Source organism: Pseudorasbora parva, chromosome 4, assembly GCF_024679245.1.
Source record: "Pseudorasbora parva isolate DD20220531a chromosome 4, ASM2467924v1, whole genome shotgun sequence".
NCBI lineage: Eukaryota > Metazoa > Chordata > Actinopteri > Cypriniformes > Gobionidae > Pseudorasbora > Pseudorasbora parva.
In genome coordinates this window covers 38,734,525-38,747,842 of record NC_090175.1, presented here as the reverse complement: position 1 = coordinate 38,747,842, position 13,318 = coordinate 38,734,525, and the positions used below count along the sequence as shown (strand labels likewise).

At 36.8% G+C, this 13,318-nt stretch overlaps 1 protein-coding gene across 1 annotated transcript; it reads right to left on the bottom strand.

The window, feature by feature from the left end:
- Positions 1–283: 283 nt before the first annotated feature.
- On the bottom strand, positions 284–12,138 carry smim14 (small integral membrane protein 14). Its single transcript, XM_067442750.1, has 5 exons — positions 11,893–12,138; positions 6,954–7,034; positions 3,591–3,639; positions 3,362–3,513; positions 284–1,661 (listed from the first exon to the last, which is right to left on the bottom strand). The coding sequence occupies exons 2-5, from the start codon at positions 7,026–7,028 to the stop codon at positions 1,623–1,625; spliced, it is 315 nt and encodes a 104-aa protein (XP_067298851.1). The 5' UTR covers positions 7,029–7,034; positions 11,893–12,138; the 3' UTR covers positions 284–1,622.
- Between the last annotated feature and the right edge of the window lie 1,180 nt (positions 12,139–13,318).

Below are 13,318 nucleotides of genomic sequence, written 5' to 3'. Positions count from 1 at the left end.
AAAAACATGACCATGTTGAATTCTAGCACTTGCCATTTGACATAAATATAAATTACAGTAAAACACACGTGTAGATAACGGCGACGTTTCAGCATCAGCCAATCAGTGACTTGTAAGTCTCGTTGACGTCATTTCAAAGGCACATTAGTGGTCTTTCTTCTATGGATCTATCTGACGCAGGAATTACTCTTGAGACTAACGTTAGTCACACATTGCTATAAAGACACTAACCACCACCAGTAAATAGTCCCATACCCACATTAGACAAAAGAAAGACAAAATGTGATGCTAATGTTCAATGTTTATTTTAAGTACCCAAAAGTGCATAGATCAAGCCCTTTCATATAGAGCAGTTTCATTAGAACAGTGTACATAGACAAAATTCTATTTACATGCCCTGAAATCCACACCACCACCTCAAATGAACCTTCCAGAAATCATAAGTCTGTCTAATTAAACAAATTAATTTAAGACATTCTAACATTTTCACAGAACTGAAGAGACAGAAAAGTTTCCCAGGAAGTTACACCACACTTGAAATGGAGCAGATTAACATCCGATCTTTGGTGTTTTTCTGGAGCTTCACCTTCTGTACAAAAATGTAAAGGTGCCAAAACCAAAGTGCTACAGTTGGTATATTCGCCTTTAAGCTATTGCTAAAAGGGAATATCTTTTTTTAATTTTTAGCTTTTCATTGAAATTTGGCAGATTCCCCAAACCATTTGCCTGACTGTTCTAGCTACATATAAGTATAGCTACATAATGAACAGTTTATAATGGTCTATACAGTTGCACTAACAATTTTTACACATGAAGGATAAATAGACTGTCAGAGTCTTTAGGGTGGAGATGTCTGCTTTAGATCACCTCCCCTGTTTGGTCAACAGATCTCAGACCATGACAACATTCACACAGCCATGACTACAGTAATAAAAGCCAAGCAAATACAGGAAAACGCCCATTTCACACAACATTTTGACTTTTAAGAAGTGGTCTTGATCAACCCCAAATCTGTGAATCATTTCAAGTACATCTGTATTCAGAATGACCCAAAGCAGAGTCAACATGGACCAATAACATCATGTCTGGGAAGTCGTCATAGCTTTGGAATGTACAAGCTACCAAAGGATAAGAAATATTATTCTCTCTACCTCATTCGACTTGAAAATAACCCAAATCTCTTGACGACACTCGATAACTAGGTAACCTTTACTCTAGATTGCACTTTATATTCAGGCTGATCCAGGGTAAGTGTCATTATGTAGGTGTTCATGTCATTTTAACAACTTGCTAAATATCTAATAAGGCTTTATAATAAAAATAGAAGAAGTATTAAATTGAAGACTGAGATGTATAAACCTGAAAATCATCAGACTAATAATTCAGCATTTTCAACACTTGGACAACTTTCTTTTTTTGCTTCCTCTTTTGAAAAATTTGGATTGTGGAAACACCTTGTTATCCAAGCGTCAGTATAGATTACCCTCTCGATATTCGACTAAATAATTTGAAATCAGAAATACTGACTGATGATTAAGGAAAATGACAAGTGATACTGGTCACAGTAGCTGATCAGGTTGAAGCTGGATTAAAAGATCAATTTTTTTTGCAGGGTTAAACCTCTAGTCCACTGGAGGTGCTGGTGGCTCTCTGCCATGATTCTAAATAAAAAGAAAAAAATCCATCTAAATGACAACAAGAATTACAATTCAAGGAAATTACAATAATGTAAATTAACAGTATTAATTAAATGATTCAGTTAATGCAGCCCATAATACACATTATATGATATACTGATGGTTAAAATCTAGTAAAAGGGTTTACATCACCCAAAAATGAATACTCTGTCATTAATTACTCACCCTCGTTCCAAACCCATAAGAACTTAATTGATCTTCAGAACACAAATTAGATTTTTACAAAAATATCTTGAGTGCTCTCTGACCCCTCCATAGACAGCTATTTAATTAACACTTTTAAGTTCCAGAAAGGTAAAGACGTTGTTAAAATAGTCCATGTGACTCCAGGGGTTGAACCTTAATTCTACGAAGCGACAAGAACTTGAAAGCACTGCACTGCACACGACAGAAATTGCGTAGGAGACACAGGCTAGAAAGAAATTGTTGAATAAAGTAAATTTTTTTTGTTTTTGTTTTTGAGCACAAAAAGTTATCCTTGTCGCTTTGTAAAATTAAGGTTGAACCACTGGAGTCACATGGACTACTTTAACAACATCTTTACCTTTCTAGACCTTAAAAGTGTTAATTAAATAGCTGTCTATAGAGAGGACAGAGAGCTATCGGATTTCATCAAAAGCTATTGGATTTTCATTTGTGATCTGAAGATGAACGAAGGTCTTACGGGTTTGGAACGACATGATGGTGAGTAATTAAAGGGTTAGTTCACCCAAAAATGAAATTTCTTTCATTAATGACTCACCTCAATGTCGTTCCACACCCGTAAGACCTCTGTTCATCCTCGGAACACAGTTTAAGATATTTTAGATTTAGTCCGAGGCCTTTCTGTCCTTTGAATGTAAGTGTATGCCCACTTGCTGTCCACGTCCAGAAGGTAAAGAAAACATCAAAGTAGTCCATATGTGACATCAGTTGGTTAGTTAGACTCTTTTGAAGAGTCGACAATACATTTTGGTCCAAAAATAACAAAAAATACGACTTTATTCAGCATTGACTTCTCTTCCGCGTTTGTTTTCAAACCTCAAATAAAGATTCAAGCGGTCGTGAATCAGCAGATTGATTCGTGATTCATATCGCCACGTGATTTCAGCAGTTTGCCAGTTTGACACGGGATCCAAATCATGATTCATGACCGTTTGATTCTTTATTTGAGGAACACGGAAGAGAAGACAATGCTGAATAAAGTCGTATTTTGTTATTTTTGGACCAAAATGTATTGTCGACACTTCAAAAGAGTAACTAACCAACTGATGTCACATATGGACTACTTTGATGTTTTCTTTACCTTCTGGACGTGGACAGCAAGTGGGCATACACTTACATTCAAAGGACAGAAAGGCCCTCGGACTAAATCTAAAATATCTTAAACTGTGTTCAGAGGATGAACAGAGGTCTTACGGGTGTGGAACAACATTGGGGTGAGTCATTAATGAAAGAAATTTTATTTTTGGGTGAACTAACCCTTTAAATGACAGAATTTTCATTTTGGGGTTAAATAATACTTTAAGGAAGGATGTATCCTTTGCTACACTTTCTGATTACCATTATAATGTGGAGGTCATTGTGTTTGATTGCTGCTTAGTTATAAGTGATCAGTGAGACAGTTTAATCATTATAAAGCTCATTCATTAATGATTTGAGGGAGTTTATCTGGCATGACTTACGCCATGGGGACTGGAAGGCTTGCTGCTGGTTGAAGAGCCCCTCAAACTGGCTGGGCGGAACAGAAAGAGCACGAGAGCTAAAACTAGCCATCCCATAATAATCATGGGCAGAGTGATATCCCCTTCTACTGAGGAGGAGTTGGGGCCTGGCACTGCGTACATACAAAGCTCAATTTAAAAATAAATAAATAACACACAGCATGTGCTACATTTGGACAGACAGACTTACTCTCCTGAAGGCACTCTGAGTCTGTGCAATAGGACTGGGACTGTCTCAGCTTGGAAAGGAATCACAAAGACAATATTTTATCAAACAGGCCAAACAAAAAACATACTATATGGATGAAATTACAGCATTTTGTATGGCTGTGGAATTATGCTTTGAAGGAGGACAACATTTTTGCTTCTACATTACATTCATAAAACAATAATTGAAAAGAAATTGAACTGTGTATCCTTTTAAAGAAGCCAGTTCCATGCATATGATATTTATATTATATTATTACATCATATTTGTTCAAACGTTTCCTCTACAAATACAGGTCCTTCTCAAAAAATTAGCATATGTGATAAAAGTTCATTATTTTCCATAATGTAATGATAAAAATTAAACTTTCATATATTTTAGATTCATTGCACACCAACTGAAATATTTCAGGTCTTTTATTGTTTTAATACTGATGATTTTGGCATACAGCTCATGAAAACCCCAAATTCTCAAATCTCAAAAATTAGCATATTATGAAAAGGTTCTCTAAACGAGCTATTAACCTAATCATCTGAATCAACTAATTAACTCTAAACACCTGCAAAAGATTCCTGAGGCTTTTAAAAACTCCCAGCCTGGTTCATTACTCAAAACCGCAATCATGGGTAAGACTGCCGACCCGACTGCTGTTCAGAAGGCCATCATTGACACCCTCAAGCGAGAGGGTAAGACACAGAAAGACATTTCTGAACAAATAGGCTGTTCCCAGAGTGCTGTATCAAGGCACCTCAGTGGGAAGTCTGTAGGAAGGAAAAAGTGTAGCAAAAAACGCTGCACAATGAGAAGAGGTGAGCGGACCCTGAGGAAGATTGTGGAGAAGGACCGATTCCAGACCTTGGGGGACCTGCGGAAGCAGTGGACTGAGTCTGGAGTAGAAACATCCAGAGCCACCGTGCACAGGCGTGTGCAGGAAATGGGCTACAGGTGCCGCATTCCCCAGGTCAAGCCACTTTTGGGCTACAGAGAAGCAGCACTGGACTGTTGCTCAGTGGTCCAAAGTACTTTTTTCGGATGAAAGCAAATTTTGCATGTCATTCGGAAATCAAGGTGCCAGAGTCTGGAGGAAGACTAGGGAGAAGGAAATGCCAAAATGCCTGAAGTCCAGTGTCAAGTACCCACAGTCAGTGATGGTCTGGGGTGCCATGTCAGCTGCTGGTGTTGGTCCACTGTGTTTTATCAAGGTCAGGGTCAATGCAGCTAGCTATCAGGAGACTTTTGGAGCACTTCATGCTTCCATCTGCTAAAAAGATTGATTTTTAGCAGGACCTGGCACCTGCTCAAAACCTGCCAAAACCACTGGTAAATGGTTTACTGACCATGGTATTACTGTGCTCAATTGGCCTGCCAACTCTCCTGACCTGAACCCCATAGAGAATCTGTGGGATATTGTGAAGAGAAAGTTGAGAGACGCAAGACCCAACACTCTGGATGAGCTTAAGGCCGCTATCGAAGCATCCTGGGCCTCCATAACACCTCAGCAGTGCCACAGGCTGATCGCCTCCATGCCACGCCGCATTGAAGCAGTCATTTCTGCAAAAGGATTCCCGACCAAGTATTGAGTGCGTAACTGAACATAATTATTTGAAGGTTGACTTTTTTTGTATTAAAAACACTTTTCTTTTATTGGTCGGATGAAATATGCTAATTTTTGGAGAATTTGGGCTTTTCATGAGCTGTATGCCAAAATCATCAGTATTAAAACAATAAAAGACCTGAAATATTTCAGTTGGTGTGCAATGAATCTAAAATATATGAAAGAGTAATTTTTATCATTACATTATGGAAAATAATGAACTTTTATCACATATGCTAATTTTTTGAGAAGGACCTGTAGTTGAATCTTAAGTGTTATTTCTTGGCTAAATCAAAATCACTAGCGCCCTCTATTGGTCATTCATTCATACTACAACACCAACATTATTAGATACCTTTCGTCATTTTAAAAAGATATCCATTTTCTTTCGGTTTTTTTTATCTAAATGTATTTTCAATAAAGACAAGAAACTGCCTAGATTAGGTTGGTCTGAATCTTAAGTTTGTTCCGTTATCACATTGGCACTAAATCTCTTAAAATTACAAGCCTTGTTAGATTTGTTACAAAACAAAAATGTTTGCAATGATTAATTAGTATCATAGCTTTATTAGCAACTGTTAAATTCATTCACTTATAACTCACTCTCTATTATAAAAATTCCTACATTACAATTGTATGGCTATATAATCCAAAGAACAATATACACTAATGTTATGTGGAAGACTTGAATATATGATTAAACTTTTGTAACTGCAGTTTAATTGCAAAGCCAGTTTAGATGTTGTTTACGGGAATACTCAAGTTATGAAACTTCTGTTTTTGTGTTCATATAAGAAATATATACTAAAAAATATAAACTATGTGCTCGGAAATAATTATAATAATTTGAAAGCCGTCTCTTATTCTCACCAAGACTGCATTTGTTTAATAATAAAAAACAGTAATACTTTGAAATCTTATTATAATTATTATTATAATTTATTATAAAATAACTGTTTTATATTTTAATATATTTTTAATGTAATTTATTCCTGTGATGGCAAAGTGGAATTTTCAGCAGGATTACTCCAGTCATCAGTGTTAAATGATGCTTTAGAAATCATTCTAATATGCTGAGTCGGTACTAATCATTGATTATTATCGGTGCTATAAATGTATTTTTAATGTATTTTCTTTCCTTTTCTTACTCTAAACTTCTGAATGGTAGTGTATGACAGTTTCCCCCAAAATATTAAGCAGCACAAACTGTTTTCTAAATTGATCATAAGAAATGTGCCAAAAAGCATCTAAGAATGATTTCTGAAGGATCATGTGACACTGAAGACTGGAGTAATGCCTGCTGAAAATACAGCTGTCGTCACAGGAATAAATTACATTTTAAATAATTAAAAATAGAACGCCTTTATTTTAAATTGTATTACTATTTCACAATATTACTGTTTTTACTGTCATTTTCATCAAATGAATACAGCCTTGGTGAGCATAAGAGACGTCTTTCAAAACCATTAAAAAAACAATTATTCCAAACATTTAGTAGCGTATCTTTTTGTACCAAGAAAATAAAGAATCCCATTTAAGGACAGGGTGCGTCTTAATACCAGCTGCTCACTTTTCTTTCACACAGATCAAGGTATCAATAATATAAAATTCACCTGATCAATTTCTAATAGTAGATCCTGAGTAGGCACACTAGTTAAGTATGTATTGTTTTGTTAATATTAGTTTTGTTAATGAAATAAAGAACTTAATTGAAAATGCTGATCCGGAACAGAGGAGGATGGAGAACTCACCAGGTTGATAAGTCTCCTCATGGCATGTTCATGAGAGCAGATGCACTCACAGGGGTCATAACCTCCCTCTGCCATACTCTCCTGAATAAGACAGAATTTACACACATTCTATAATAATAATAATAATAAATTATTTTAAACACACAGAGACATTTATCTCAAAACTACATGGGAGTGGTGAATTAGAAAGGCTTCACATGCATGAGAAGGATTATATAGGATGTCATGACGACTCACATTTGAAATCCAAATGAACCCAAATCAATGGTAGTTTATTTCTGTTAAACTATAGGGCAGTCACGATACAAGATTTTTCACACCACGGTTGTCGTTGACAAACTAATTCACGGTAACGATATATTGCGACATTTAACCTTGAAAAAAAAGCAATGTTATCAGTCAGTCATCTTCAGTTTGTTTATTTCTTTAGTTTTGCTTTCTTTTCTTTTTTTAGCCAATGAATCACACGATTGTATGCAACAATCACAACAATTGAGACTGGCTTCTTTGACACAAATCTTCAGGAGAGAGAAAATACTGTCAAGTAGGCTATAGAAATTTTTTATATTAGGCTACGCAAACATTCTCTTCCTTATGCTTCATCTAATATCCATAATTTGTTATAAGGGAAAGTGCATCTGTATAAAAATGTGTTTGAATAATAGTTTAAAATTGTTTCTCAAAATTTCTCCTAGATTTTTTTTTAATCTTGTTTCATATCGTTTCGTATTTCGTAATTATATTTAATGAGAATGCCATTAGAGTAACAAACACACACACACACATTTATATATATGTGAGGAAAATAAGTATTTGAACACCCTGCTATTTTGCAAGTTCTCCCACTTAGAAATCATGGAGTGGTCTGAAATTTTCATCGTAGGTACATGTCCACTTTGAGAGACATAATCAAAAAAAAAAAAATCCAGAAATCACAATATATGATTTTTTAACTATTTATTTTTATGATACAGCTGCAAATAAGTTGTTGAACACCAGTCTATCAGCTAGAATTCTGACTCTCAAAGACCTGTCAGTCTGCCTTTAAAATGTCCACCTCCACTCCATTTATTATCCTAAATTAGATGCACCTGTTTGAGGTCGTTAGCTGCATAAAGACACCTGTCTACCCCATACAATCAGTAAGAATCCAACTACTAACGTGGCCAAGACCAAAGAACTGTCCAAAGACACTAGAGACAAAATTTTACACCTCCACAAGACTGGAAAGGGCTACGGGTAGGGCTGGGAATCGATTCCAAAAAGAATCGATTCCTCGATTCCAAGGCGTTGGGAATCGAGAGTCGATTCCAACGTTTTGGAATCGATTCCATCGCGGAGAATCGACTCCTCTTTATTCACTTGTCTCTCGCTTACTAATAATGATTGGAAGTCTATTTAATTTTTGCAAAAGGTTCTTTTGAACAGTTAGTTTCAAATAACGAGTTAAAAATAAAGCAATTCAGCGTCATTGTGTGATGACGTCACTAGAACGGAATTCTAACTACTTATTTTTATGGTATTAAATGTTCGTGATGACTTCCGGCGACACGAGCGACAGTGATCGTTGGCGACAGAATGTGGGCGTGTCAAGCGACACGAGACACGCGACAAAAGTTCAGAAATTTCAACTTTATGCAAACGAGAAGCGATTTTCGCGAGCGACAACCAATAGGAGTGAAGTCAGTGGAGTGCACGTGATCCGTCTGCTTTACTGCTGCTACTGCGGTGTCCGGAGGAGTTGTTGATATTAGCTTTTAGCAAGCCCCCTGTTCTTTATAATATGTCTCTGTGTTGCCTACATACAGAGACACATTTAAAAAATGATGCATGGAAAAACGTGTCTGGGATTGTGGGGAAATAAAGTAAGTTTTGACTAAACTGCATGCAATATGGTCTACCTATTACAGTACAGTGTGTATGTATTCTAATAACTTGCTCTGTTCTGCAAAACACTAGTAATAAAAACGGTACTATAGTACAAATATATTTAATGACGTTTATATGCAACCCGTAGTGGGAACGCCCACTAGCGACATGAATCTCTGGCGCTGGCGACATGCAGTGACAAAATCGCTGGCGGTGTGAACGGGGCTTCACTGCTGCAGACGCAACGCTCCTGGAACGGACTGACGGACCGCATCCGCGTGCAGTGTGAAAGCTGTCATCCGTTAACATGGGTACTGAAAAAAACACGCACGCACTGCAGACGGAGTATGTGTGAAACGGGCGTTACAGATGCAGATGTGAGGGTCTTATTTTAATTTTCTATTTTCTTTTATTTTCTTTAATCCATTGATAACAGAAAGAAAATGCGCCTAGAGTACAGCTTAATGACCGAGTAGCCTATAATGTTGCTATATGAACGCAACTTGCTCGCGCATCTGATTGACAAATAAACTCTTATATTATTGTTTTTGTTAATATTGTGGTTATTTTGCCTCGTACATTCTGTGCAAAAGCACTTATTTGAACGTAGTCATTTAACTTAACTGTTTACATGCATTTTAGACATGTCATGTAGTTTTAAACATGCAATAAATGCACATCCATGAATAATGTGCTATCCTTTTTATTTATTAGGCTAAATCGCATTTACTTCTTGGCTATATGGGCCATTTCAGGAGAATCCATCATTTAAAATTCATCAGAGTTATGGAAATGTATCATCATTTTACAAATAAAGTTTCGGAGAAGGATACTTTCTACATCCTTGTATCCTGCGGTCACTCTGGAACTAGGTTCCTCCATCGATTTTGTTAAAAAAAGAAGAATCGAAAAGGAATCGAAAACAACAGTGCGGAATCGATTCTTGGAATCGACTCTGGAAACAGGAATTGGAATCTGAATCGATTCCAAAAATTTCGGAATCGACCAGCCCTAGCTACGGGGAAATTGCCAAGCAGCATTGGTGAAAAAAGGTCCACTGTTGGAGCAATCATTAGTAAATGAAACAAGTTAAACATGACTGTCAAAATCCCTCGGACTGGGGCTCCATGCAAGATCTCACCTCATGCGGTCTCAGTAATCCTAAGAAAGGAGAGAAATCAGCCCAGAACTACACGGGAGGAGCTGGTCAATGACCTGAAAAGAGCTGGGACCACCGTTCCCAAGGTTACTGTTGGTAATACACTAAGACGTCATGGTTTGAAATCATGCATGGCAAGGAAGGTTCCCCTGCTTAAACCAGCACATGTCCAGGCCCATCTTAAGTTTGCCAATGACCATTTGGATGATCCAGAGGAGTCATGGGAGAAAGTCATGTGTTCAGATGAGACCAAAATAGAACTTTCTGGTCATAAGTCCACTAAACGTGTTTGGAGGAAGAAGAATGATAAGTACCATCCCAAGAACATCATCCCTACTGTGAAGCATGGGGTGGTAGCATCTTGCTTTGGGGGTGTTTTCCTGCACATGGGACAGGGCGACTGCACTGTATTAAGGAGAGGATGACTGGGTCCATGTATTGAAAGATTTTTGGGAACATCTTCCTTCAGTTAGAGCATTGAAGATGGGTCAAGGCTGGGTCTTCCAACATGGAAATTGACCCAAAGCACACAGCCAGGATAACCAAGGAGTGGCTCTGTAAGAAGCATATCAAGGTTCTGGCGTGGCCTAGCCAGATCCAGACCTAAACCCAATAGAGAATATTTAGAGGGAGCTCAAACTCTGTGTTTCTCAGTGACAGGCCAGAAACCTGACAGATCTAGAGAACATCTGTGTGGAGGAGTGGGCCAAAATCCCTCCTGCAGTGTGTGCAAACCTGGTGAAAAACTACAGGAAATGTTTGACCTCTGTAATTGCAAACAAAGGCTACTGTACCAAATATTAACATTGATTTTCTCAGGTGTTCAAATACTTATTTGCAGCTGTATCATACAAATAAATAGTTTCAAAAATCATACATTGTGATTTCTGGATTATTATTCTTTAGATGATGTCTCTACGTGCACCTACGATGACAATTTCAGACCCCTCCATGATTTCCAAGGGGGAGAACTTGCAAAATAGCAGGTTGTTCAAATACTTATTTTCCTCACTGTGTGTGTGGGTGTGTGTGAATTATATATATAATTATCTAATTAATTATCTAATTATTATATATTATACAATAAATTTGCACATGCAAATGACACTGGATTACAATTAAATAATAACATGTCTTAAATAAATATATATATATATATATATATATATATATATATATATATATATATATATATATATAATATGGGCGCTTGACATGTCAAATAGCTTTTAACAGCGTTTAACTAGACCCCCATTGTATGAGTGAGACAATTCCCACCAATCGAGTACTACAGTTAAAACATAAATAAATAAAATAAAATAAAAATACAATAAAATAAAATAATAGGTCATTCCTGGATATATTTATTTGTCAGAGCAGACATGTCCTAGCTCAACACTATCTACACAAACTCTTAAAACTTGACGCTTTTGTTTGGTGTGTATAAGTGAACGTAAGCATTACTGAAACTGTAAACAAATTAAAGGAAACCCAAGCCGGGCTTCAGAGAAGAACGACGCTTACTCAAAGCAAATAACACGAAAATCAGCTGCGTTTTTTCCAAGCTTGGTTCTGTTTTGTTGCTTCCTTTTCGATAACTTTACACTTAACGTTAACCGGTTAACTTGAATAATACTGTCTATAAACACTAAACATGGATAAACCACTTATAAAGACAAAATGTGATCGTTGAAGTAATAAAGCTGGCCTAAAATAAACAAAGATACAATTTCCACATCATATGATAACTAAAATATTCTTGATTAAAATAGTTTGTTGTAGCCTATGCTAATATTCAGTCTTCGGGGAGGATGGAGGAATAGCACAATAACAGCAATTGAATATGCAGACACCAAATAAAAAAGTTAACCCCGATGGAAAATACAATATTTTGGAAAACAGATGTCTTACCAATGACTTCGACAACTCACTCGGAGAGATTTAAAACATTCGCTTCAAACCAGGAGGACCTATGTGAATATTGACCCCCGAGAGTACGGTCGCACAGGCCAAATCAAGTGCAAATGCTCCGTTGTGTAAGTTACACTGGGGTTTGGCAATGGACCGCAGCTCCGGCTGATGTTCCGTCTGTGTGTTGATAAGGATCAGGGAAGCAAAATTAGGAATGTTACTATGGGGAAGGATTGGTTCATGAATTGTAATTAGCTTGCGCTGACGTTGTTTTGCATCCTTTCTGGGGCGTCCAATTACGTAGACTACTTATTATTCATGAGGTAAGTACGTCTACATTTCGTCAAATCAGCAAGGGCGACCATAACATCCAGTAATTAATAGTAATGAGGGGAGCCTTTAGTATAGTAGGATTCGTACATTCGTGTGGTTGAATTAACAGATGAGAGCCACGTCGCTACATGACGTGATATGTTGCAGATTGTAGTAAACACTGAAATGCCGTTGCTTTTCTCACCGTTCATCTTGCGCATCATCTATTAATTGGTTGTCGGCTTTCGGTCGACTGAGTGTAAATAATGAAATGGATGATTGCAGTACACATCACTGAGAGTCTTGGGTCACACACACACACACACACACACACACACACACACACACACACACACACACACACACACACACTTTTCCTATCACGGTATGGGGACTTCAACTTTAACTTGAATGTACACAGACTCGGTGTCACCTATGCAGACCTAATTTAGGTCCCATAAGGAACCAAGTCTTACAGAATTAGTTTTTTTGAAAATGTAAAAATGCAGAAAGTTTTGTGTGATGGGTAGGCTAGGGTGTAGCCTATATCATCATAGTCGCTCAACCAGCTGCATTAAAAGTAATTTTGAATTTGTTGCAGCTTCTCTCCAAATAATTTAATAAACATAATAATATAATAAATATAGAATGTTATATCAATATTTGTATTAAACCCCATAGAATTATGTAGACTACTTGGTAACATATTACCAACATTGCAAGAAAATTGCCTGTAAACATTTATTATTGCATTTGTGGTAACATTTTTGCACAATTAAGGAAATTACGTGACACCATCTTAGAAATAGCCTATTAATTCTGCTTTGCTGAAATTTCAGAACTGTGTTAGACACAAGAGATCATTCTCAGAACTTCCCTAATATTCTGGCAAGGTTCTCTCAAAGTTATTATTTAGAGAGTCAGCATGAAACAGAAGATGACTATATATTATCCATCAGCAATTGATTGGATCATTGTGGTTTGGTATTGCTGTGAACTCATGCGCCAGTAAACACGACATAAGAGAAGAGAAGAGATTATGTGCACAGATTAAAAAAAATAATAATAAATATACTGCAATATTTCATAAAAAAACAAGAATTGTCCATTTTAT

Coding starts and splice junctions, on each gene's coding strand:
- smim14 (XM_067442750.1), bottom strand. CDS start 7,028: ATGGCAGAGGGAGGTTATGACCCCTGTGAGTGCATCTGCTCTCATGAA. Junction 3,514..3,590: donor CTCAGAGTGCCTTCAGGAGA/GTAAGTCTGTCT, acceptor GTATGTACGCAG/TGCCAGGCCCCAACTCCTCC. Junction 1,662..3,361: donor AGCCTTCCAGTCCCCATGGC/GTAAGTCATGCC, acceptor CTTTTTATTTAG/AATCATGGCAGAGAGCCACC.